Source organism: Drosophila rhopaloa, unplaced genomic scaffold (assembly GCF_018152115.1).
Source record: "Drosophila rhopaloa isolate 14029-0021.01 unplaced genomic scaffold, ASM1815211v1 contig_171, whole genome shotgun sequence".
In the NCBI taxonomy this organism is placed as follows: Eukaryota; Metazoa; Arthropoda; class Insecta; order Diptera; family Drosophilidae; genus Drosophila; species Drosophila rhopaloa.
Window position 1 is genome coordinate 252501 of NW_025335052.1, and position 26805 is coordinate 279305.

The following is a 26805-nucleotide window of genomic DNA, read 5'->3' on the forward strand; positions in this document are numbered from 1 at the left end:
ACTAAACTTTAAGCATGATTAAAGTTTATATTATTAGTGTGTTGAATGCTCGCTTTTTGCTTTTGTTTTCGTGTTGTGTCATCGAGTGTTGTGCTGTTGTTCTTCTTGTGGTCGCTGTTGCGCATTTCACCTAATTACAAAATCTGCTCGTCTAGTGCCTCGCTGCTGTCCCTTGGCTCCTTTTTGCCCACGGCAATTAGGTAGTCCTCCTGCTCGCCGTATTCCTCTTCGGCCATGTCACTCCCCTCCGGCTCCATCTCCTGCTTCTCTCTATATGCCTCCACTCACGCACTCAGATCGCCGAACTTTAGTTGGTGCCGGTTGGAGGCACTCCGATGGCTGCCGCCGGTCTTGCGGCGCTTCCGCTTGGCGTCCCGCTGGAAGGCCACATTGCCGGGGTCGTCGGCCAGTTGCGGATACTTGTGTATGCTGTGGATATCGATCCCGTTCCAGCCGTCGACGTCACCGTGCTGGACGAGCTCCTCCTTCTCCTCCTCGGTCCAGTCGCCCCGCCCTTGGAAGCCGGCGGCCACCAGCTGCTTCTCCAATTCCCAGGCCCGCTCAACTGCCCGCTTGTGAGCATGTTTGAGGATGCGGTGACGCTCCTGCTCGGGATCCACGCCGTACTTGATGATGACTACGGCGTCGGGACCGTGCAGCCGCAGCTCCTTGGCGGCGCTGCCTCCGTGATCACTGATTTCGTGCGTTGATATGTTGAACATGCCCCCAAGGCGACGTAGCTCCTCGTTGTCGTCGCGCAACTTCAGAGCATTGTCCTTTACGAAGTAAAATACGTCTTGGTCGTGGATGCTGAAGTGCAGGTCAAGGAAGTACGAGTTGTTGAACACGCTGCTCACCACGTCCTGCACCACACTATTCGATCCATCGACCACGCTAACCAATGCCCGGCCACCGATCCTCGAGAGCAGCACACCCTCGCCGAAAACTCCCCGCCGATAGCTGATGCGCGGCAGCAAGTTTCGCATCTTAGGCTCCATCTTGAGTAGCGGCTTGGGCACAAAGTCAAAGTCGCTGAACTTTTCGCTAGTTTTCTCCACAATGCACTCAAGGCCGGAGATCACACCGAAATCGGGCGCCAGCATGTTGGACTTGATGGAGGCTTGCGGTGTGTACTGGGCCAGCTTGGTGTAGCGACTGCTCTGCATGTTGTTCAGGTCGTAGCCGAAGAGCTGTAGCCAGGAGTCCAGGTCGATCATGTAGTTCTGCGGTCGGTTTGGGTTGACGGGGTCGTTGTTGTGGTAGCGGTAGATGAACACGTCCGTTGGGTGCGACATCTCGGTGGCCAGGGTTTCCCATAGCGGGGTCATCCACTGGCCCACGTGAGGGTCGTACTGCCGCTGCTCGGTGTAGACCAGTTTGGTATGCGGGTCGATCAGACCGCCGTGGAAGTCGATGGGCACAAAGAAGTCCGGCTTGGTGTCCTTGATGATTCGGCCAAAGGGCGTGCGCTTCATCTCCTTGACGATGCCACCATTCAGGTCAATGAAGGCCAACGGCGATCCATTTTGGTCGGTGGCCACGTAGTAGCGCTGCTCCTCGTGCTCCAGGGCGATGAGCATGTCTCGGTCGTCATAGAACAGCTTCATGGTGCGACTGAGCTTGGGGAAGTGCACGTGGGTCACCAAGTGTGGGGTGCGTGGGTTGGCGTAGTAATACTGTGTGGTGTTGCCCTTGTTGTCGTGCCACGCCACCAGGCGGCTGCGGTCGTCGTAGTAGTACCAGCTCTGGAAGCGCTCCCTTTCGAAGGCGTGGATCAGCTGACCGCGGTTGTTGTAGCGATACTTCTGCTCACCGCGCCTCACCACGAAACCGCGTGCGTCGTAGTTGTTGAACTCCACATCGCCCACCTTGATCACTCGGTCGCCGATGTCGTAGCCCAGGTTGAACTTCTCGCCCTGGTCCACTACGCCCACCGTGTTGCCGTTCTCATCGAACAGGTACTTCCAGTTGTTGGTGCCCAGGACCTCGATCACATGGCCGTCGGCATTATAGTTAATCTTGTCGAAGGCGGTGGACCTGCCGAAGGTAGTTTTCTGCGACTTGATGCGATTGCGCAGGTCGTAGTCCAGCTCCAAGCGGAACACGTCGACGTTCTTCACGTTCATCAGCACGCTCTTGACCCTGCCGTGCTGATCGTAGTCTACAATGGTGAAGAACTGCTTGGCCGAGTCCTGGATCACCGTCCGGTTGAAGGCGTTGCGAGTGATCTTGAGGTCCTGCACCACCTCCAACTGGCCCAGATTCTGGCTGTACTTGTACCGCGTTGTCGGCAGCTCCTTGTCGTCGATGGCCATCTCGATGCCGCTGAGCCGGGCGTTTCCGTCGTAGGCGTACTTGTAGTGCGCCGAGGCCAGCGAGTTCTTGGAGCCGAAACGCAGCTTCTCGTCCTTGAGGATGCCGGCATGGTACTTAAACTCGCGTCGCAGCTCGAAGCCTGGCTCCTGCACCTCTACGGACTTCACCAGACTGGTCGTATCCTGGTAGGTGTAGTGTGTGCTGGACAATCCGGCGAGAATGGTTTCTAGTCGTCCGGCGGTGTCGTGTACAAAAGCCACCTGCAGAGATAGAGTCCAATGCATTGTTATTTTTTTTTAAGCTTGACGATAAATATAACAAGGCATGCAAAGTGTTAATAACTTGTACTGGTGGTTATAAATATTACTACACATTAAACATGGATAATTCCGGCAAGCCTATTCACTTTAAGAGCAATGATCATGTTTTTTAGTGGTTATATTCTTTATACCACGAACATGTTGGATAAGTTTTAAAACAAAATTTAAAGTACACTACTCGTTAACTATCTCAACTGGCCTTATTTATCATAAACCAAGCTGTATTTATCAAATTGAGAACTTATAGTGCAAAGACGTTTACTCACCTTGCCAGATTGGTGGGGATGGATCTTGGCCAGGATCTGACCCTCGTCGTTATACAGAATCTCGAAGGGATGGCGGTTGATTGGCGAATAGTACTGGTACTTGAAGAAACCAAGCGAGGTTTGAAGCGAGAACGCGTGGATGTGGCCCCGAGGAGTCGTAAGGCTCTGAAGCGCACCCGCATCGTCGTACTGCAGGAGGTAATCCGACCGTCTGGGCGTCGTCACCTTCAAGGGCAGCGACCCAAACATATCCTTGAATGCGTAGACCATTGTTGAGCCATCGCCGTACTTGATTTCGTTCAGACGTCCGTTGCGGTCGAAGGAGTAGGCCTCCTGCAGGACACCCCACTTCCAGCTGACCAGGCGTCCGAATCGGTCGTACTCCAAGTCCACGTCCGCGTAGTCTCCCGATTGTGGCCGGAAGCTGATGGGGCGCGAAGTGCGGTCGTAGGTAACGTTCAGCAGCTCCTGCTTGTCGTCCACCATCACAACCACCGACTGGGTCTCGCGGTCGTACTCCAGGGTCAGGACGTTGTCCCCATTCACGCGTAGCTTGCGTCCCACCTCGGTGACGGGACGGGGCGGTCCCTTGCTCTGTTTGCCCGCTTGCAGTGGCTGCTGACGACGCACGAAGTAGCGCCACTCAAAACGGTTGGCCAGGTCACCGGCGATCTCGGTGCGTTGCTTGGCCGGCACTGGGTAGCTTTCGCCCAGCAGCGGACTCTGCTCGCCCAAAATTGTGTAGGGTGCCACTTCCATCTGAAGGTTGTGTCCCCATGGTGTGATGCTGGTGGTGGAGCCGTCCATGTCGACGGTAGTGCGCGATTCGGCGGCCCCGTTGCGCACAATTACGGTGGCGCCTTGGATCAGCAGCGACATTTCCTTCTGCGCGTTCTCTGACACCTTCACCTGGGCTCCCTTGACGCTCAGGTCGAAGCTCAGTTCGATGACCCGACCGGTGGGCGTTACAGCGGAAGTGAGGCGACCGAACTCGTCGTAGTTGTACACGTAGGATCGTCCGGTGGAGTCCAGCTTGGTCCTCAGCAGGCCAGTGGGGCCATGATACTCGTAGGTCACGTTGTAGTTGTCCGGTGTGCTCAGCTCATGCAGCATCTTCATGCGCGTCATGCGCAGACGGCACTTCTGACCCTTGGTGTTCTCAATGGAGTTGACTTGCGAGGTGTAGTCGCGCAACAGGAACACCTTGTTGCCAGCTGCGTCGGTCACGGTGCTCAGCTTTCCGTTGGAGGTGTTCACGTTGTAGGTAAACACGTATGTCGTCTCTCCGGTCAAAATGTTGCGAGTGGAAACGTGCTGGCCGAATCGGTTGAAGATGTAGATCTCCTGCATGTCCGGTGCGTAGATCTCGTACTCGCGTGAGGGGCTCGCCTCCGGGATGCTGGACATTACCGAGCGGATGCGGTAATTGGCTTGGTCCGCGATGTGCACATGGCTGTCTGGTGTGACAGCCAATGCGGCGATGGTGTTGAACTTTGCGCTGGTGGCCAGGTAGTGCTCCGCCTCGAAGCAGTCGCAACCGCGCTCCAGGCAGTTGCACTTGGACTCGGCACCAGCAAAGGGTGCGATCCGTCCGTCTGTGCCGATTACCCGCACCCTGTTTATGCGCTGCGAGTCGCTCTCGGCAACATACAGCTCCCCCAGGGGACCAAAGGCGACCGACTGAGGCATCACCAGGGTGGCGTGGGTGGCCAGATCCGTGTCGTAGGCAGTGGAGGCGGTTGCGCAGTGCAGCGGGCGACCGGAAATGACCCGAACTCGACCGTCTGGCGTCATGCGCAGGATCATGTGGTCGTCAATGATGTGCAAAGTGTTGTCCATCGGCGAAACTGCCAGCTCAGTGGGCCAGCGCAGATGCATCTCCTCCAGTTTAAGGGTGCCCTCGCAGGGAATGGGCTTCCAGTGGGACTTGTGCATGTGATTGCCGATAAGGGTGCTCACGATTCCGTCCCGGTCGACCATGCGAATATTGGTTCCGTCGGCGAAGTACAGTATGTTGTCGCTCGAAATTGCTATGCCCTTGGGATATGCCAGCTTGGCGTCCTTGGCCAGAGCCCCATCGCCACAGTGCGCTTCATCGCCGGGCAAACAGCGCTCCCCGGAGCCCACAATCGCCTCCCAGTTTAGTTCCGGCTGCGAGTAGTCGCTGGTGTCACGCACTCGTATAATCTGGTGCGACTCTGGATCCGAGACGTACAGAGTACCATCGAGTGGACTGAGGGCCATGTGATATCGGTAAGAGACGCGGGTGGCATTCAGCTTGACCACGGTGCGGATGCTGCCGTCGGTCATGATGCGCCGGATGTAATTGAAATCGCCGACGAAGAGACTGCCATCTGGAGCGGCGGCCAGTGCGACGGGGGCTAAGAGGCGTTGCTTGGTGGCCAGGCCATCACAGTCGGGACACTCAAGTGGTCGCTGGTGGCCATCTCCCATGGTGGTTAGGATGATGCGTGGCTTATTGCGCAGATAGATGTTTGATCCGTCGCCCTTCTGCAGGATGCCCTCGTGGAAGTTGTAGCGGTGATGGATGTCCAGGTTCCAACCGCCCACCTCCGAGATGGACATGTCATGACCGCTGAGCTTGGTGGTCTGGATGTCCCATACTATGTCCGTACAATCGGTGTACTGGTAGCCGACCTTCACCATGGCCGTAGTCACACCGTAGACACGTTGTCGGTAGATGTTAAGCCGGTTCCAAGCGTACGTAAACTTAATGCCCGGGTCCGCCTCGAAGACGCGTTCAAACAGGATACCCTCGATGGTGATGCGCAGATGGATCAGGTGAAGCGAGGCCGGAATGACGTCTGGCGTTAGTTGCAGCTTGATGGTGGACAGGTAGCCGGCGGCACGCGATGAGTGGTAAACGAGATTGAGGCCCGTGCCTGGGATCTGGAGCGACTCCTGGATCACCTGCGACTCTGCCAAGATGGCGCTCCGATCGGGACAGGCGCCCTGGAATCCATGCTTCCACGAGGCCAGCACCACTGGCTTCATCAGGTCATAGTCGTGCGCGAAGCACGTGTGCGTCGTCGTTGTGGCCAAGCCCTTTTCCTCGGACATACTCATGACCACCACGTCAATTATAACCACCTCGTTCCACGGCACTTGCACGATGCGCGACTGTGGCCGGAAAGGTGCCCGTCCAAACTGAAGGGTCACGGCACCGCCGCCGTTCACCATGAGGTCGAACCATCCGTCGTCTCGGGTCAGGGTGAAACCCTCCAGGAGGGTGGTGGTGGACACTCGGACACCCACCAGGCCCATGCCAAGGGATGTGACCACGCGCCCTCTGATGACCGCTGATCGACTACAGGGATGATAGAAAACTTGGATTAGTCGGATCTAGCAGGGATTGGGTCTTTAGGGGCATTTCTGGGCATAGATCTAGCTAGTCTAGCAAGCAGTCAAACTGAGGATTGGCAACTACTTGAGCAATAAATAAGTACAAATAATAAGAATTCACACGCACAGAACATAAGACTCGTTTAACACATAAAGGTATTACAATGTGAACAATATATATTATGTCATGTATGGTATATCTCGGTATGGCTCATGTTTGTGACCTAGCATTGACCTAAGTAAATGAGTTTTCCATAGCTTAGATTTATTACGTGGTAAACTAAAAACCCAAAGTATTTTGTCCTGGTTGTCTGGATAATAAGTTTGGGCAATAAACTTAAAATAAACTACCAACTGAGATGATAAGAAATAAAGTTAGCTACACTATAAACGAAATAATAATGACAAGGGTAACTGTAATTGTAACGGTAATGATAACAGTAAGGATTTTAAAAATTATAGCGAGTGGTGTCGAGGTAACGAGAATAAAAAAGTATACAAATGTGTACCAAACAACCATTGATAATCAGTAGTAGAGTAGAGTAGTAGTTTTAGTATTATTTTAGTACCGCTTTTCGCTTGCTTACCTTGCATTGAAATAATTCCAAAAAATGCTGTTAGTATTTCGTTATCGATTAACAAATAGTACGGGAAACGAGTATCGAGTACGGAGTACCGGGTAACGAGAGCGTTTAGCAGTCGTTTTGTAATGCAAAGCATTCGGAATTTCGTGACGCGTGGTGGATAGTGTGGTAGTGAGTATGTGCGTAGTTAGTAGTGGGTGGTAGTATCGAGTAGGAGAGGAGTATAATTTAGTATTATTATAACACGGTTTAGGGAGCGCGTGTGGAGAAGAAAAGAGAGCAGAGAGAAAATAATTGAATTAGCATGGTTGTCTATGGTCTAGTTAGCTAGAATGGGTAAGTGTGTTGATAATTGCCCCCAGCAGATCGTTTGGGAACCCTAAGCTTATCTCCGTTTCGATCACACCGAAATCGAGAGAGCCCTCCACAAGGGTCCGAAGCGGTATCGACCTGTGACGGTAACTTAATATTAACTTATACAAATACTTAGGGTGCTTACAATGTTTCCTAACTCATTTGCACTTAAAAGGTAACTTAAGATGTTTCTGTCTGGGTTCGTTTCAAACAAAGGACATATAGGGTTTTTATTTACAAGATTTAAATGGGATCATTGGTATGTGGTGTGGTGGGATATGTTTTTATTTTGGGAATTTTTTTTAGACGAGGGCACAAAAACGAAAAACGTAAATATTTAAACATAGAAAATCATTAATTATGCAAACTATTTGGTTATTACTTTTTTATTAGTAGTATATGTATAGTTACAGTAATGTAACCAACTGGACTTTCGATAATTTACAGTAAAGGTTTTTATCTTGTCTGCCAATTGTGGAAACTATACACAGCCATTGCGACCTCGATTTCGATTTGTAACTAAAAACTGACAAGGACAAACTGGCTACCAAGAAGCACCTACCTTTCGTTAAAGGTCTCCAGTTTGGCGTAGTTCTGCAGGCTGCTCTCGTCGATAAGGAACTTCATCCGCTCAAAGAAGGAGGCTGTGATGGCCGGCGGCTGTTTGCGTAGCAGCACATCAATGGGTTTCGGAGCCGAAACGCAGAGCTGCGAGGTCTTGCACACATGACTGGCACAGCATTCGGGATCTTCGCAATCAACAAGGCCATCTATGGATAAAAATTGAATTATAGAATTCATTTAACACCTCTTTTGGCATACACCACTCACCCTTGTCGTTGTCCTTGCTGTCACCACAGTTCAACTCCAAAGCGATGCCGCAGTCTGGTCCGTCCCAGCCCTCGTAGCAGCGACACTCCCACTGACCCTCGCCGCTCACGCGGCACTGTCCATGTCCGGCACAACTGTTGGGACAGCCCTCGATGGTGCAGTGCTTGCCGTTCCAGCCAGTGACGCACAGACAGGTGCCGTTCTTGCACTGACCGTGCTCATTGCAGCGGGCGTCGCACAGTCGGGTGTTACAAAACTCCCCACCCCACTCCGCGTCGCAGGCACAGGCGTCGCCCTCGCAGCGCCCGTGCTGACCACAATCCAGGTCACACAGCTCCTTGGAGCAGTCGTCCCCGCTCCACTTGGCCTCACAGGTACAGGTCTGGGTGTCCAGGTCGAAAGTGCCGTGGCCGGAGCAATCAGGCAGGCACTGCAGAGCGTCCTGGTCCATGGTGGCGCAGTCCGGACCCTTCCATCCCTTCTTGCAGATGCAGGTGCCGTCGGCGCAGAATCCGTGGCCCGAGCAGTTCGGATGCGGACAGTCCACTGGGGAGGAGAAGCGGGAAGAGTGTTAGCTAGTGTACGGAAAGGAAGAGGACAAGGTGGGTTGGGGACAAAGGATCCTAGATCCCGGCACTACCTTCTTCGCAGAATTTGCCCTTGTAGCCGCGCATGCACTGGCACTTTCCGCTGACACAGTGGCCGTGCCCATTGCAGTCGGCCACCTCGCACTCGTCGTGCCGCAGCGAGCACTCTTTGCCCTTCCAGCCCGGGTTGCAGATGCACTCCCCGTTGGTGTACTCCCCATGCTGGGAGCAGAGGACGGGACACACGCTCTCGCTGCAGTCGTCGCCCCCGAAGCCGGGGTTGCACTGACAGTGGCCGAGCAGGCACTGACCGTTGCCGGAGCAGCCGTTGGGACAGTTCTGGGTCATGTCCTCGGCCACGGCCGCGTAGAAGGTCAGTTCCTGCACGTCGCCGTCGTCGTTGTAGAGCGAGACGAACCAGTGCCCCGGCTCCATGTAGCGCGTCACCTCCCGCGTTATCGACAGCTGAACGGGATTAGGCCAAGCGAACGATCGATCGAGCGGGTGATGGGTGCAGTGGGTGGGATGATGCATGAAAAGTGCATGAAAGAGACACGACTAGAGTTAGTAGACGATCGGCAAGGGGTCAGTTGGATGCAGGCTACTTACGTGTGCGGCCCGGGCCGTTCGCGTGCTGGCACTGAATCCGCTGAGCACTTCCTTGAAGTGGTACTGCGTGTGGGTTGGCAGGGCGTTGCGGCGGCCGTAAACTCCGATGGAGGCGCCCCGCGGAATCGTGTAGTCAAACTTGACGTAGGCTGGCTCCGACTGGTAGAACTGCATGTTCCAGTAGCTGTACGGCTGGATCTCCTTGGTCAGCTTCTGGCCGAGCGTGATCTGGCCAAAGGTGGTGCCGTCCGGTGGGAAACTGCGCGCCGGGAATGTTCGGGCTCCTGATTTGGCAGCGGCGGCAAAGCGATCGCAATGTTTTCGAAAGTGCAATGAGGGGTGATAGAGATACAAAGGATTAGATTCTGGTTAGTCATCCATTATGTACAGTGTATGTATGGTTTGGTAATGTGGCAAGATTTTGTACAGGTCATAGTCTATCCCACTTGCATATCCCCCTGCAAATGGAGTTCACCCTCCTAAGTTATTGAATGGGAAATCGCAAAATATACATAGAGTCTGGTGCTGATGGTGATGTGATGCCAATATTTTTTACTTTGAGGTAATTTGTACAAATGCGAGACTAATGGGAGATGAGCTGGTTTAGTTACAGAACATAGACTAGAAGTCAATAATTTGTACAGCAATTAGTACGGTTAATTTTTTTATTAGACAAAGCGTGGTTAGCAACAAATGCACTGTGCACAATTCACCTTCCAGTATCAGTACTGGCATCACATCAGGACATGCAAACGGTTCACCACCAGCACCAATGTTGGGTTCAGTATAGGAGGCGGCAATGTGGTTATCGATCTCGGTGCTAGGGGGGTTAGTAGCGGTGGTTGGAACAGCGATTGGCTCCACATGGCTCAAAATGGTCGCCCTTTCCAAAGGCGCTGATGTCGTGGTACTGGTCGTAGTCGCGGCTGATTGGACAGAGTCAATGTCAACGCTGTCATCCAGGTAGATGGGCGCTGGAGGAGGGAGACAGCTGCAGGGACAGTCGGGCATGCGGGGTGGTGGCTCTGGGGCACAACTGTCCGCCTGGCCACTCGGTCGCTCGTGGGTCAGCACCTCCTTGATGTTGTGCGGCCCTGCTCCCGTGGGTACTTCCACGTGCAGTGTGTACACCGAGTCGCTGCCCTCGTCGGTGGCTATTGTCAGGTTCAGGAATATGCGACGGCCTGGCAGATCAACGCGCTCACTTACGTATGGCTTAAGGGGCTTTAGGTGAAGGGGTACTTCGTCGCCCTTCTCCTGCTCTTTTAGCACTTCGTTTTCACTCCCGACAAATGGTTCACCCTTGTGTGTCGACTTCTGCTCATCTGCCGTCTTGTATACCTCCTCTTCATGGGAACTTGGCGCCCCATCTAGTTTGACTATATCGATATCCTCAAAGTGCGAGGCATCGCTCATCATTAAATCCGATTCCGTTTGATTGGTTTGTGGTTGGTCCTGGCTGTTTTCCTGACTTTCCTTACCTTTAAACCCAAAATGAGTGTGAGTAATGGGCACAAGTGATATAGAATTGGTTGCTCAGACTAAGAAAAACCTCTTTGCAATACTTTTAGCTAGACCTGCTGTGCGGATTACTTGAAGGAACGGAAGATCGATAGTTGTGTTAGACTGTTTCCGATTATTTTAATTTAACTTAAATTTACAACTTAGTTTTTGTCTGTAATTTTGGATAACTCGTACTATGGCTAATTGCAGATACAGCTCTATACCAACGATCGATTTAATTCCGAATTCATCGGAAACACAAAGGCCTCTAAGATAAAAGCATTGTAAGATAATTTCTTTAGCCTGAACTCAAGTCACAACTCTATACCATTGGCTCGACTCACCATAGATGTTGGTTTGATTTATACCTTGTGGGGGTGTGGCTGGTGATGTTGGCTCCTCGGTGTCTACCTCATAGTTGTCAGCTAAATCACGCTCATTATTGATATCATCAGTGGCAGGTTTCCCTGTCTGCGACCCCCCAGCCTCAGTCGTTTTGATTTGAAAATCATTTTCAATGGCAGGCTGGTTCGAGCGGGCGGCAAAAGAGCTCTGAGCTGGCTCTGGTTGGGTGGTGTTGATTTCAACAATGTCATCGGTGTCACTCCTCAGAGTCGTCTCCGGCGTTGTGCCTGAGCTGCTCTTGTCACTTTGATTATCGTCATCAATAACAGCAACCAATGTGCTGGTCTCGGACTCTGTCGCCAGCTTCGTTGCCATCCCAATAGCTTCGAGAAACTCCTGCTCCTGCTGCTTAATGTGCCCATTCGCCTCCGCCCCGTAGTCATATTTCCTTCTCTTGTTGACCAGTGTTTTAGCAGCGCTGCGTAAATTGCTGTTTAATGATTTGCCAAATTGTTGCCCCGTCCTGGGTCTCCGGATGAGCGGATGGGGGGTCTCCGTCTCAACTTCGTCTTCATAGACATAGTCGGTGGAGTCTTCCTCGATGCTTTGGGGACCCAATACTCCATTGATTCGGGGCAAAGTTTTATCGGTGCTGCTTTGAACGGCGACGTCTGGCAGGCTTTTGGCTGGGGTAGTTGCCGAATACTTTTCAGCAGTCTGCTGGTTGAGGCTTTCGCTTGTAATTAAGTCGGTGAAAGTTTCATCTGTAGCCACATCATCTTCGTCCTGTCCCTCGATTAAGCTTCGGCGTTGTCGTCGTTCCTTATCTCCTGCCCCATTGACTGACAGCTGCGTTGACATTGCTCTTCCTACAGGTAAACAAAGCGAACGAATCGAATCGAAACGGACGGGGGAGTGGTTTACAGTACTCTGTGCTTTTGGAGTGCCCTTGCGGAGGGGTTGCTCCATCCAAAGCCACCCCCGGACCCACACCTCTTTAAATTAAGCGTTAAATGTGTTTTTAATTCAATCCTAGTTGTGTAGCTTTGAGCCGGTTAAAGAGGTCTTAAGTGAGCGGCTGGAGCGTCAGAGAGTGAGGAAAAGCGATATATCTCCTAACAATTCGAAGAAGACGAACACGAGCTGTGGCAATGAAAACTTTAGACTGCTGCCTTCTCGACCGTCTTGCTGTCAATTCAAAAAAGTAATTAATGCAATATTTTAGCCCGACAAATCCCAAAGAACGCGCTCAAGTTGAACTTTAATTGAAAGAAATGGGAAGGCGTTCCGAGAAATAATGAAAACGGCATTCGCATAATCCCTACCCGGCGTAGGCGTCTGTCTGTCAGGCGCAAACTTCAAGCTAAAAAATCCTACAAAAACAATAAACTTTTTGTCTCCGCCGGAGGGCGCTAAGCGCTAAATACTCCGACGTCTTGGCTTTCTCTCACTCCGTCTGAATCTCTCTTCTTTCGCCGCTCCACTCTGTAGCTGCCTTGCGAAACTTGCGAAAACTCATTTAAAAATAATTAAAAGTTGTGCATAATTACCTCCATTATTGGCATTCGCCAGGGACGAGGATAGCGATGGCGTTAGCGAGGATTGCGAGGAAGACGTGGCCGCCGAGGACGTGGCCTCCGCCGAGGCGGACGTCGACTGCAGGCCCTGGGCAGTGCCGCTGTTCGAGGTGGCCGTCGTCACTGTGGCCGCCGAGGATCCGCCGGATCCTCCGCCTCCGCCAACTCCCGCGCCTACCGCTCCTCCGAGTCCCGATTGTCCCTGGGCCAGTCCGATGCCTTGTCCGTTCTTCGCGCGCACCGAGGAGTTGTGCAGCTTGGAGAGGTCCGTGTTCGTGCTCTTGGCAGCCGTGACCTCGGAGGCCTCGTTGCCGACTAGAACGGTGCAGGGCGCCGACTGGGTCCAGTGCAGGCCGCCGAAGGTGGTCAGCAGGATCAGCATAAGCGCGCCCACCAGCAGCGCCGATATGGCGACGACGCTCACCCAGGGCGAGGAGCAGCGCGCCGCCAGGTCCTTGCGGAAGTTCATCGGCGCCGAGTAGTGGTGCGCGGGCAGTCCGTTCATGACGCTGCGCGGCGGCAGCACAGGACCCATGCAGCCCTGCGTGCTCCGCTCGTATCCCTTCAGCGTGTCCTTCGTGGGCGTGGAACAGGCGGAGCCGCTCTTGAAGTCGATGGGTGAGCCCTTGTTGATGTCTGCAATGGGAGAAGATGGGGTTGGGTCGGGTTAGTAATCGATTCGGGCATTTGAGCGTGCGATTTTCCATTTAAACCGAGTTCGGACATGGAATGGTCCCCCAGCTCCGTTTCCTGGGAAACCGCAAGCCTGTCGGGGATGGGGGTGTGGGTGTCTGTGCAGACCATCCGCACACTATTGTATTTTGCTTATCGCCATTTGGCGCAAATTTCATTTGTATAAAAGGATTTGCACAAGGATAACAAACTGACATTCAACATAACCTCAAACAAACGAGACGACAGACGGAACAAAGCTGAAAAAAAGGACGAAGCGAAATGAAACGGACGAACTGCGAATGAATGGATGAAGTAAGCAGCGCAAATGACCAGCGACAATGACGTTGGCAAAACAGGGGGCCAGCGGGAAATGGTAAAAAACGAGCAGAAAGGTTATCCTGGCCGGGCTGATGATGTGGATCCGGGGGTGGCCAAGGATGTGGTGGGTGGCATGAAGTGAAGTGAAAAAAGGCAACGCCGCAGGACGGACAGAGCGGTGACAGCGCCAGGAGCAGCAGGACCAAAGGACAGCCGGACAGCGAAAGTTGAAATCATTTGTTGATGCCACGATGATAATTCGATTATGTGACATGGAGCGGCCGCATGGGGCTGCTTTCCACCGGGTTGAGGACCCCCCGTGACTGGGTAATGCCTTTGGCGATGGGAAACACGTCGCAGCGAGCTTTTGTCCGACTGAGCCGTAGCTCTGGTTACCCAGCAATCAGCTGGGCATGAGTCGGTCAACTTTGGCCCGCTCACTTTCACGCAATAAAGTTTAGGCGCTCGTTTTCGAGGTTTGGCCGGCTCTTTCAGGCCGGAACGCATGCTGCTATCAATGGCAACCTCGGTTACACATTCTGCGGCAGACGGCCAAACTACCGGCGACATGTGGGTTAAATGCGAGTGGGTGAGTGTGGGGAATCATAGGCTCGCCCTGTGACAAACGTTCGCTTTCACGAAAAATCGTTGTAATTTCTGGCGAAACGAGCCACGGATGTAGGGAATCCCCAAACCCATAAGAGCATAGTTTGGACGCTATTGGACTAACCCCCAACGCCTCCTCGTTACCAACCCCGTCCCCTCATCTCGGTCCTGTCTTTTGACCCTGTCCCTTCGTGTGTGCCCAATGATAGCGTGAATAATGTCTGCGTCATTTTTTTACATATACACACATTTGTGGGAATGTGCGGATAAGTATTAAAGATGCCCACTAAGCGTATACGGGATGTTAGATTTATTTAATGTCAAGATCCCTCCATATGTGCGGGGGGAAGTGAGTCTGGAGGGCTTGGGTGCATAAATGTCCAGGGAGGAGATCCCCAAACCAGTGGAGACTTTCGCAAGGTTAAGTCGAGAGTTCTGGGCGAACCCCAGAGTTAGTTGCCTCGTTAAGGGGGCGTGGCAGGCGGGCGGGCCGTTTTTATGACCGGAACGTGTGGTGAGAGTGGGTAGTAGAAGGCAGTAGTATTTGTGTGTGAATAATTAACGAACGCATAATAGCAGTCAGCAGTCGGTAGTCGGTAGTCGGAGCTGGGCCAATGACTGATATAAATTCACACAAGTTAATGGGCGCTGGATGCTTTTAAAAAAGGAGGCTCCGGTTCCCTCGGAAGTGTTTGCAGCCTGATGAGATGAAAGTGCTGCGGGGTCATTAAACGTAATGGCAGACACGACAAAGTATGCCCCGATAAATGGCAGCCACCGCCCACACGGGGTCAATTTATCGGCGAAATAGATCACAAATATGTCTGTTTTACCTCGTATCTCCTCCGCTAACGGCCCAATCACTTCTGCCTGATCTCTCACCCCAGTTTGTTGAACCCTCAGCTGGATTGCAGCAGTCGAATAAATTCAATGAACTCTGATTAGCCTTATCCCCTTTGAAAATTGTCGAGGTGACGGTTTGGAATCTGGCAACTTCTTCCCGGCCTGCTACTTTAATGCATTGGAACATAAAAGTTCGGTTTATTAATTTCATTCCATTTTATTACATGGACATTTTATGCAAAATGGGGATTAAGCCTGCGGCCGCTTTATGAACCCGAGAGTAAATCGCTTAAATTAAAATAGCACAGCCGCCAGCAAGTGTGGTGGTGAGATTGGCGATATTTTAGCAGCGGCAGCATCGACAACAATAAAAAATATAAATAGTGTGGCAAACGCAGCTGGCAGTAATGGCGAGAGTATAATGTGTCGCTGTGTACTTCTGTGGGTGTCAACCCTCTGGGGCAACAAGCTGGCGCCACCCCCCTGCAAACCAACACAAATGTGATTTATGCTGCGTGCAGTTTAACATTTTTAATATTATTAAAATTACAAATTTATACACATCCCACTTGTGTGTGAGCTCCAAGGTGTCGTAGTCCAATAAACTCCCTAAGCTGGTAGGGAGAGAGGTGACGAGGTGCGAAAGCAGGCCAAAAGGCACAGCGGTGAGTGGGCGAGTGCCTGGCTTGATTTCATTTTAATTGGCTTTCCAGGCGGCTGCTTTTCGTCCTACTAGTCCTCTACTTTGCTCTCAGATGGAAACAAGAAGATAGACTGTGAGCAACTGCTTCGACAATGGGATACCGTGTAATAAAATTATTGGAATTCATGGGCAAACTATTCTTGATGTGAAATGTCGTGTCTGTTCTTGTTCTCGTCCGGAGATCCACGTATTCAGCTTACTGATCAATATTTGTGTTATTTGTTGGCTCAAGCCAGCTACAGCCGGTATTTAAATTATGAACTTGAAAGTAATCATTTAAAATTCTTCTCTATGAAATTACAAATTATTATTATTATTTCAAGTGTGGATCAGACGGAAAGTTAGCAGACCGAGGAGTTAGGCGCATGCTGAACATGAACTCTGCACCAGAAGAGCCAAAACCAATAGGGATTCAATGCGTAGTTCCAGGCAGTGCCTTATTGAGGGTTTTGGTCTTACCCCATCCCTTGGGCACACGCAACAATTGTGTGTTAAGTACTTTTTGAGTAATTGCCTTTTTCGGAGTCCAGTGGAATGGCTCGGTCCTGGCTACAACCAATTTGCATAGCCGTTAATGAACATTTGCTAATATTTTGAGCACTAAAAAACATCGCCATTAAATGGAAGGTGCCACGCCTCCCCTGCTCACGCTCCGCCCCTTGTGCTGGGCGCCAAAGCGTGCGACAATCAAATAAAAGTACATGAAAAACACATAAAGGCACATAAAGGGGTATCCAACTTGGGCTCTGTATTTTTTGTTATTCCTCGCATTTTAATGGTAAAGCGCGACGATTGCTTGAAACAAACAGGTGAACGAGGACGAGGACGAGGGCATTGGCATTGGCAAGAGGGGAGTGGAACTCCCGCCATGTTGGTAATGGAGTTTGCAAACAAACATGGCCGCCGGGGAAAAATCACATAATTTACACGTTTGCATTTAAGTATTAAGTGGGCTGGGAGGGCAGAGGGCCGGTGGAAAGGGCGGCAAAGTGTTTCGTTTACTTTTACCGCGTTTGTTTGCGAGGCTCAGCAGTTGTTCCGCTATATGTGTGTATAGGTATTTTAGGTTGTGTTCTGGCCCCGACTGAGTTTTATGTGCACAGGAAGCAATTTTTGGGTCGACTTTATTGCCCCTGTCGTCGTCATCGGTGTTGATGTTGATTTTAAAGCGTTTAATGGCCTCGCGTTGCTGTGTGTCCTCGGCTAAATTGAAAAGAAAACCCCCAAACTGGGTCCGGGTGAGTAAAAGATGAAGATTCAGCAGCAGGAAGAAGATCTGGGTTTATATGTTTGAACAAAGTGTTGGGATTTCCAGAGATTTGCCTTGGAATTTGTGGGGATTGCTGCTGGGGATGGTGGCTTGATTTTGAGCCCAAGTAAAGGGATGCGGGAAAAGGGCTATGATGGATTGACAATAAGACGGAAGGCCGGAGCGTTGGGGTGGAAATGTAGGACACGATAGGTATACAGTGTCCCATCAAGGCGGTGTCTCTGAGTGCGAGTGTAGACTGCCATATTCCCTCTACATCTAATCCTGCATTCATGGGCCGGTTATTATGCTAGGAATAATGCAGAAATATGTGGTAGGCACCCCGCTCAAGCTGCTTCGTTCGTAATTACACCCGTAAGTGGGCACAAATTGCGATACTCTGAATGGCTTTTTCTGTCGGCTTTTCCGCCGCGTCGTTTGTTGTTTGGCTGCTTATAATCAAAAATTCCATTTAAAACTTTAAACTCATTACTAAATGTTTAATGTACGCTCGTTTCACGCTCGCCCTGCTGTTGTTATTTTTATTGTTGCCGCTGCTGCTCTCGTGCTATAAATCAACACAAAAAATTCTGCAATTTGTTAGGCGCGCAAAGACAGCGAGACATACAGACAGACAAGGACAATAAAGGACTGGCTCTGGGTCCGGGTCCGGAAGCGGTACTGGGGTTCTGGGGACTGGGCTCTCTAACGATGCGGCAACCTGTCGACGTTCGTGAGGAGACCCCAAAAGGGTCGTAGTCCTTGGCGCCATATTGTTTCAAGCAGGCGGCGCACAGCGGGCGACCTGAGCACCGCCTCAAGCTCTAATCAAGTGTGTGTGCGGATGGGTGAGTGGGTCGCGGATTCGCATCCGCATTCCGGCTCCGGATTCCGGGCACAGTTCGCCGGGGCTCAAAGGCAGAGGCAAGATGAGTGTCACTCGGGTGGGGGAGTAAACTTTCGGCACGATTTGCATGTAAATTAATTGCCCTTGCCGTGTGCCCGTGGCCCGTAGCCATGCAGCGAGATTTTTTCCTGCTTAAGCAACCCTCGGGGCGAGATAAGTCGTATAAATTATAGCAATTTAATAAGTTTTAAATATACGCATCCGGCTGACTCTCGCCGACTCGGTCTCGCTTTGTCTGTCTCCCGAAAAGTTGGTAAAATCTTGCAGCAAAGTTTACCGCGCACCGAAGGGGCGATGCTCCAGACTCCAGACTCTAGACACCAGACTCCTGACTACAGGTTGCCCTGGCTGCCGGTGCTATAACTCAAGACAAAAACTGTTGCCGATTAAAATTGTCGGTTGGGCATTAATTTTATGTCACGATGCGCTCGCAGCCGACGTGCCGTGTGATAAGGTGGCGACTCTTCTGCTCCTTCGGGGTGTCTGGGGCGGCCTTTACTGTTCAGGTTTGTTCTCCTCTAAATGAGTTTATGCAAGTGTGAAAATAAGTCTCTTAATGGCCCGGGCGGGCAGTTAATGAGTTGAAAGTGGCAGGGCACGCGGATTATGCTCCTTTGTCCGCCCCACGGACTTTTCGCCGCCTGCTCCAGGTCCATTCATTTTTCTTTACCTTTTTCGGGCCGGGGAAAACAAAACTTAATTTGTTGTTGCAGGTGAGACGAATAAATTATTTGATAACAGTTTCAGTTTTCCCAGCATAAATAAGATTTCTCGAGCGTTCGCCTTTGTTTGCCGAACGACGGGGGCGCGATTGGGGCGTGGTGGGGTTGGTTTGTTTACCGTTAGTCGCTTAATGCCCGGCTTAATAGTGTAGGGTAGCTTGGGCTTTGTCTATTCCGTATCTGGCTGTTTGTCCTGGCCAAATATTGGCTCAGATTAAATTTTATGGCAGCGCACCCTACCCATTTTCCAACATTTAGTGTCGCCAATCAGCCCAGTCTCACATGTAATTGGACACGTAGGGACCACATTTCGATGCTCGGTCCTCTGGACTTTTTGCGCCTGCCGCTGAAGAGGCAAACGCTGGCTCTGCAGTACGACTGCCTGCATGTAATTACAAAGCAAAAGTTTCGCATATAATTTTTACAAAAACGCAAAACTTTTTCAATAACAAAAATTTGCACAAACAAAAAGAAAAACGAACCGAGGAGAAAGAGCAATAGAGAACGACACAAATGGCAATGCCAAAAGGCAACTGTGAAAAAGTTTGCAATAAAAACGCCAATGGCCAGGACGACGTCACACAACTGCCCACTGAGGGGCGGAAGGGCGGGCGGGGGAGGGGTCAGCGGTGGGTACGTGAGGTGCCTGAGCAATGCAAATGTTTAATAAACTTTTTCAAATAAAAATTTATCTACGTTGACGTGCAATTTTTAGACCAATTAAACCGCTCGGCACCGCACTGTGAGAAGCGGGCCTTTCGAGTGGAAGGGTCATGGCATTGTCGTTTGCTACGTGCTCTGTCCAGGATCCGGCTCCTCCGCCGACGCCTCCGACTCCTTTGATCCTCTTTCGAGGGTCGAAATTCGCTTATAATTACGACGCGTGTAAATTAGTGCTTAATGGCACGAGGATACTCGCCTTGTCTGCAGCTTGGCATTTCCGGTTTTAAATTTAATTAGCTCGATGTGCTTGCATAATTTTCCCGGTGGCTGGGGAAAAGGAAGGCAGGTGAGATGAGGCCCGCTTTTGGCAAACTAATAACAATAATTGCGATAAAGCCAGCATTAAATGCAGTGCAATAAAAGCGAACAAAAAAAGTATATTTTAATTACGCATTTAAATTTGTTTGTTTGTTTGTTGTTATTGGGGCCGTAGAGAAAGGTAAAAATAAATGCTGGGAATGCCTTTTGTTTTCGATTTAATGAACTGTAAAGCGCAGCCATATTTATTGCGTTCTTTTTTGCGTTATTGTTTATTTGCACGTTTGTCTTTTTTTTTGGCTTCGGTGTTTTTTTGCGCTCTCTGTTTTCACCTTTATCATTTAAATGCATTTAATTTAAATTACTGTAAGCGTTATTTTATCATCGTTATTATTTGCATTATTTTGTTTTCTCCCCTTGATTTTCCGATCGGAGGTCGGTTTCCTATTTTATAGTCAATAAACATTGTCAGCCTTATCGCCTTAATTGAAATTAGTTCGTGCCAGTGCCCGTGTCTCTGCGGCAGTCAGTAATAATCGCAATAAGGCCGAATCGCAACGTTCGAAAGAAGACTTTGTAAAGCGATCTGCTCATAGCTGAGTTTATACACCGAAAACGTACCGCTTGGGGTGGGGATTCGTCATATCCATGACTGGCATATAATCATTAAACGGCAGCTGCCTGTGCGGACATCAATTATTGTCTCATAAAAAGTAATTTATATTAAAATCAAACCGCTTATAATTTCATTATGTTGATATATACAAGTGAGCGGAGTCTGTGGGGGAGCTGTATGATGAGGGCGAAATGTGCGGCTATTAAAGTTTGCCGCGGCAGACATTTTGTAATAAAGTTTGTGTTAATTAACGCACACAGCTGCAAAAAGCATTGAGCGGGCGCATTTCTCCGCACTTGCTGCCCTGCTGAAGCCACCCCTCACACCCGGCACACCCTCGAGCCCCAGCACAACCCGGCCAGGACATGCACTTGCAATATTTAAATTCAATTGCATACTTTCAAGCGCACTCGTTTGTTTGGACGGCCACATGGCGCATACTTAATGAACCATGGCCTGTTCCGCTGCATATTTTATTTGCTCTCTGGCTTGTGACTGAAATACCTGCATTAAAATAACAACGCAGCAGGCGCAACAGAGCATTGCGCTTTTTCCATCCATAAACGGCGCACTAATAAAAATCATAGCGAAAAAATTGGTTTGCCATTATATTTAATAAAGTTAAACCGACGGCGACAACGAGCCGGGGAGATTGTGGGGAAAAGCGAAAGGAAAAACACGGCAAATCTCTGTGCAAGTGCCCTCGGTGGGAGTGTGAGTGAGTGTGTGAAATCGCCAATTGCCTGCCTAGTGGCGAGTGTGATGAGGTCAATTTCAGTTGGGTGAGTCGCGATAAGCAAGGGAATCGAAAGCAAAAAAGAAAACAGGCTGGGGTTAATTCTAATATTGACTATGGCTTATGGCTTCTGAGGCGCAGCCCTATTTTCCCCGTTCTATGCGAGAGTAAATAGATTAAGTATGATTAAAATTGTCATTAACATTTCCCTGGGCTTTGGCGTGTCAATTAATATTGCTTTAATATTATTGCCAATAATTGTCATAATTTCTGTTTTTTCTTCCTGTTTTATACTAAAACTGCCATTATTTATGAGTGCTCGTTGTTGTTGCCATTTCGCCATTTTTATGGCATTTAATTGTTTTAATTGTGTGCAACAATGGCCATTAAATATGCGCAGCAACAACAGCTATAAGAGCAGCTAAAGCTGAAATGGATTTGACATTATGAAATTTATGAAATTAATAATTTTTCTATGCCCGCCTCTAATTGTCAGGCGAATTAATTATATTATAGTTTGATTTTTTTAGGCCTACAGCAAGCGTTTACCGCTCTAACCCCAAAACCCCTTAAATTGTGGTCAGATGTAAAGTTGATGGCCAGTCGGATTGCCTTTGAGCTGGTGGCCACAGAGTTATGAGCTCCAATAAATTAATGTAAAATTATTAACTGACAAACGGTAAAATTATGGCAATTTATGCCGGCCCATAAAATGGCGCAATTATTGGCCGATAACCAAGAGGCCTTGACGCAAAGTGTTGGCATATATTAATATTAATATCGGGAACACTAATTCGGATTAGCAATTCCGACTTTAATGAACTTTAAATTGCTTGCTGTTTTGATCCACTCACAGGTTGGCGAAGTCTTTAATGTTTCCCTCCTTAAACTTCTATCATACGTACCTGGAAAGAGAAGAGAATAGAAAAGTTTTATGAGTACAGATGAATATGATTACTATTTGGATGCTTTAAAGCTAAACACTGACCAAAAAATGATTTTATTACATTTCAATTTGCATTTTTATCCATATGTATGCTTTTCCAAACACAGTAATTTACACACGGTATGTTGGCATACGCAATCATTTTCAAAGTCAACAGCGTGACTGCCCTCTTCCCATTTGCCCCTTTCCACTACTGCTGTTTTCTTGTGAACTTATTTATTACGATCATGGCATGTTCGCCACGAACTAAGCCCCTGCTCCGCTGCTGCACTTTAAAAGCCATTAAAACGGCAAACAGGCTGCCCGGGCTGTCCATGGAATCCCTGAAATGTTTCCCTTACAAAGTGCCCCCCCACTGCTCCCCGCGCCCAGTCGGCGCTGTTAATTTCATCAGAGCTACTGGTAATTGCGTGTATGGAGTTGCAGTTCCCGGCAGGACAGCAGCAGGAGCAGGAGCAGGAGCGGAGCAGCATCAGTGCCCAGAAGTCAGACGCAGTCTTCTCTGGCTCCCTGTTTTGGGTCCTGTTTTCCCGTCCAAAAAATATGCAATAAAAGCGGCTTGGGATTGGGTACTGGGGGGATGCAGGGATTGCCGCAAGGGTGGCTCTGACTGGGATTGGGCCTTCTGGCTCATGGATGCCATTGCCCACCGACTGGCTACAATTTATTATATTAAGTATTAATGTTGGTCCTCTCTTTGCTCCCCATTTGTGTGTGTGTGTGTCTGCGGAACTGTGTATGTGTGTGTATGCATAATCCGAAAGCCAAAAGTAATTATATTAAGTAATTGATGAATTTGCCTTTTTCCGCGACGAGCCACGCCCACCCCGCGCCCACTCACTCAGCCCGCAGTTTTCGGGCAGAAAGAGCCTGCAGCGAGGATGTGGGTGAGTGCTTGTATGTGCGGCCAACGCCAGACTATTGGCAGACAGAAGGATGGATAGATGATAGCATAGTTCGGCCCCAACCGAGGGCGAATAAAATTTAATAAAGCGGCAAATAAAAATTTATTGTGTGTCATTTTAGGCGCACTGCGACAGCGGCAAACGACATACCATTCCCCATCGCCATCGCCATCGACCGACAATGACCGACAATTTTTTGATTTGCTCATCTGATAGGCGGCAATTTCCGGTCGACGGGACAGAAGCTCCGAGTTAAGCTTAAAGAGCTTTGGAGATACTATTCAAGCCATTTTTTTGACCTGCTCTTCAAGATTTATTTGCACATTTAAAATTTGATTGAAATAAATTGCTCTGTTTATGGAGATATGCACTCGCAGGCGTGGATGGATGGGGGTATAAAAGGGGGCGGATGAGCAATTGTGGGGGTTGCATTCCGAATTCGGGGGTTGCGTGTCACCTTGATGGATTGCGCTCAAATTGCCTTAAAGTTTAAAATGGAAAAACGGATTTTAGAAGCAGGGGTTCTTGATAAATGGAGTGCACTGCCGAGGAAGCGCATCCTACTTCCCATTCCATGCCGCACTACGATCCAGTAAAAACTCATTAACAAATCGAAACGAAGGACTCAAATGTATATATTTTGATAATGGCACATTTTATGGTCACTTATCGGAGGCGTCGAAGACAATAAACGCCAGTAAAACAGTTTGTTGCTCGAAAGCGAGTGAATATAATGATGCCGAGACCAAACTTTTGCGCTCTTATCGCGAAAGAGTATAAGCAATGACCAGGAGCAGAAGCCAACGCAGAAACAGAGCCCGAAGGAGCGGCAAAGAAAAGTTGTGAAAATTTATTGGGGAAATTGGCCAAAGTCGAAGGAACTTTAACGAAACGATACCAAAGTTTATTACTCAATTACAAAACCATCAAAATGAAAACGAAATGAAACGAAACTCTCGCAGAGAGCAGAGCGAAATCCAAAAGATAAATGAAATTGATAAGCGCGTAATTTATGTTTGGATTTCGTTTTATTCTGTCATTAACGCACAGTTGCCTCGCCCAGTCCAAGTCCCCCATCACCCCGTCCCTTCCCCGCAATTGTGTTTTGTATTTGGGTTGTTCTCAGCCCGGTTGCGACTTGGCACGCTCTTCCTTCATTTGCGGAAACTTGTCGGGGGAAACTTGGTCAAGGCGAGTCGACGTTGCTGCCTCCTTCGACGAAAATTGGTAATGCCACTGGGACGGGAAGGTGGGTTGGCAGCCCCACATAATCGATCAAAATCGACCGATTGCAGAGCGTTAAACGGCATGGACTATTGCATTCTATAAAACCGATCGGAATTTTGCATTTTGCGGCTCGTTTTCTGCGGGTGTGTGCGTGTGTGGGTGAGCATAATGCTGCCACGCCCACCAGCATTGTGCATAAATAATTTCGAAGCCTGCGGACGGGCAGCAACAAAGGCCGGCGCTACACATAATGAAAAATTGAAACATGAAAATTGTCAAAAACACCGACACAGCAGTACCGGGAAGAGGGGTGGGGTAGTGGGTTGGGGAAGGGGAAGGGGTGCTGGCACATTACCTGTCAGGCCTTGCCGGAAATGAAATTTTGCAATGATAGCAGGGGAAGTCGAGCGGGAGAAACGGGGGCGAGTTCAACCGCATACATCAATGAATGCATGGCGGAATGGGAGGCATCGAATGGAGGGGTGGTGAGGAGTGCGAGACTGACAATTTTGACAATTTTCGATATGCAATAAAAATGATGTGCGGCGACAAAACTGTGCTACTCACTCACCGTTCATCGCTTATACAAACCGTTATACTGACACATAGCCCATGGCCAAATGCATTTGTAATGCTCTGAGCCGCGAACGCCGAACGTGTAACACCCAGTCCACCACCCCAAAAGTTGAGCAAAAAAGCGCCATTCAATGGACATTTCATTAATGCTAAATGCGGGCGGACGAGCATTAGAATTCGGAACCGGCCTCGTGGAAGCGGTGCTGCTCGAGCCGGAAGTTAATTGAAAATGATGATAACACATATGGAAATGTAATTGCTTGTGAACTGTACCATGCAAGTCGCGGGAGGATTGAATTAGTCGAAGGGAATGGGAGGGATTTCGGTTTAAAATCCACCCCAAGAGTCGGCTTACATCCCCCGAGCAGGATGAGTGAAATTCATTAGCGGCACGTCTGCTCTGTTAGCACCTGTCCGACACGCACTCCACGTGAAGAAGCCGCCAAGAATCCACCACCCACCATCACCCCACCTTCCTGTTCGCTCACGAAAATCCACTAAATCAATTCAATTCAATTACAAATCGTTTCGCCGTACCCCCTCCCAAATGGCAACCAATTAGTCGACTGCCTGAGCTGGAAGCGCGTTTGGGTAGCATACTTTTGTGGGCTCGCAGCTGAGGAGAAAAAATTGGCTTTTAATCAGCGCCCCCGATGTCGGCTTAGCGGCTGATTGGATTGTAGGTTGGGCGGGACGCAATGCGAGGTGGCCAAGAGACAGCGCTTTTTGTTGCCTTTGTATAATTAAAACGGAGCCAAGGCAACCGGCAAATCAAATCGACGACAGCTGAGACGAAGGACAAACGCTGAAGAAATCGAGAAACCCAACAACGCTTGCCAAATTATCCGAGTGCTAAAAAAATGCAGCCTTCTGCGGTAATAAATCTTCTTTCCCCACCAGTTTAAGTAATTTCAATTTTATTTTTAGCTCCAGTTCGAGTTCGGCTTCCGCAACCACATACAAAAGTAATTAGGAGGCATTTTTTCAGGTTCTGCTCGTTTCTTTCGACGACTTTAATTAAAATGGAATTTTTTCTTGTGGCACGTTATTTATTTATTTGCGCGTTTCCTTGTGATTTGAGTGTTGCGGTAATTAAAATGACATTATTCAAAATTACTTTGGCGAAAAGGGTCGACCCAGAGAACTGGGACTAAAGGTCGTTGTCGCGGCTTGTTTGTCGACCAGATAGGCGTTTATTACTCAGCGCCAAAGCGGACTATCTAGATGCCCCATCCACTTCCCCAGAGAACTCTTTGGGTAAGGTATGAAATCAGAAAACGATTAGTCCAAGATTTGACTTTGATGGGTCCGAAGTTGAGATGGGTTAGCCCCCCTCCCACAGGCTCTGCTTTCCATACGGAAAGTCCCTCGGGAAAGAGAGTAATTCACCGCATAGACAAATTTAATCCGCGTCCCTCGGCAACTCAGTTCAATAAACTTTTGTCTAGTCCAGAAATCCATTAACGCCCTGTAGACGTGATCGATTTGCAGCGCCGGTCGGTCCAGCGAACAAGAGATTCACTGCCTCGCAAAAAACAAACACGCACAGAAGTGTGCCATGAAAAAGTGCATACTGGTTTACGCTCTTCAGTTTTCCGTCGCGGGGGCGGGGTGTGGAGTTGGGAACTACTATTTTTAATCACTTCAGCAGTTTCATTTTTTGCTGCCGTCGTTTTGTTGCTCCTCTTCATTGTCTACTGCCTAAAGAGCAAACACAATGACAACATTTAATAGATTGCCAAAGCGCAGGCCGATGGGCGGTGGTCGGTGGGCGTGTCTGTCTGGGGCTTGGCATAGAAAAATGCCTAGGCAAAGCAAACAGAGCGCATAGAAAAAGTCCTGGCGTAGACAAAAGGCCCTAGTTCTTTTCCGATCCCCCCTGATTTATTTTTTTGATGGGCCACGAGTTGAACAAGGGGTTAACTGTTCTATGAGTCACTGCATGAATGACTGGTTGTGGGGCTGGGGTTGCAGGGTGTTTATGAAGATATTTCTCTGCTGGCTGTTTGCTGATTTCGTACGCTGATAAGCATGAAAAGACCTTATTCCCCTTCCCTCCTTTCGACGGGCTGCATTTCAATGAGGTGGATTGTTTGGCCGGGTGGCTTGCCATTTTAAAGACGTTTAACGGCATTTTTAC

General features: G+C 49.5%; 1 protein-coding gene across 7 annotated transcripts in view; it reads right to left on the minus strand.

Moving 5' to 3' along the window:
* The window catches only part of LOC108041325 (teneurin-m), a 115247-nt gene that overhangs the window by 1119 nt on the left and 87323 nt on the right, over positions 1-26805 (minus strand). For 2 of the 7 annotated variants that reach the window (XM_017119218.2, XM_017119217.2), the window contains 7 exons: positions 12629-13291; positions 9231-9514; positions 8675-9086; positions 8035-8580; positions 7766-7973; positions 2903-6230; positions 1-2576 (listed from right to left, as the gene is read on the minus strand). The exon at positions 1-2576 is cut by the window's left edge and continues 1119 nt beyond it. In XM_017119218.2, coding sequence (XP_016974707.2) covers positions 285-2576; positions 2903-6230; positions 7766-7973; positions 8035-8580; positions 8675-9086; positions 9231-9514; positions 12629-13291 — 7733 coding nt within the window. In that variant the 3' untranslated portion in view covers positions 1-284. Of the gene's footprint in view, positions 2577-2902; positions 6231-6852; positions 6880-7765; positions 7974-8034; positions 8581-8674; positions 9087-9230; positions 9515-9943; positions 10712-11077; positions 11948-12628; positions 13292-26805 lie in introns of all 7 variants that reach the window. The other 5 variants (XM_044458796.1, XM_044458795.1, XM_017119216.2 and 2 more) reach the window with 5 other exon arrangements.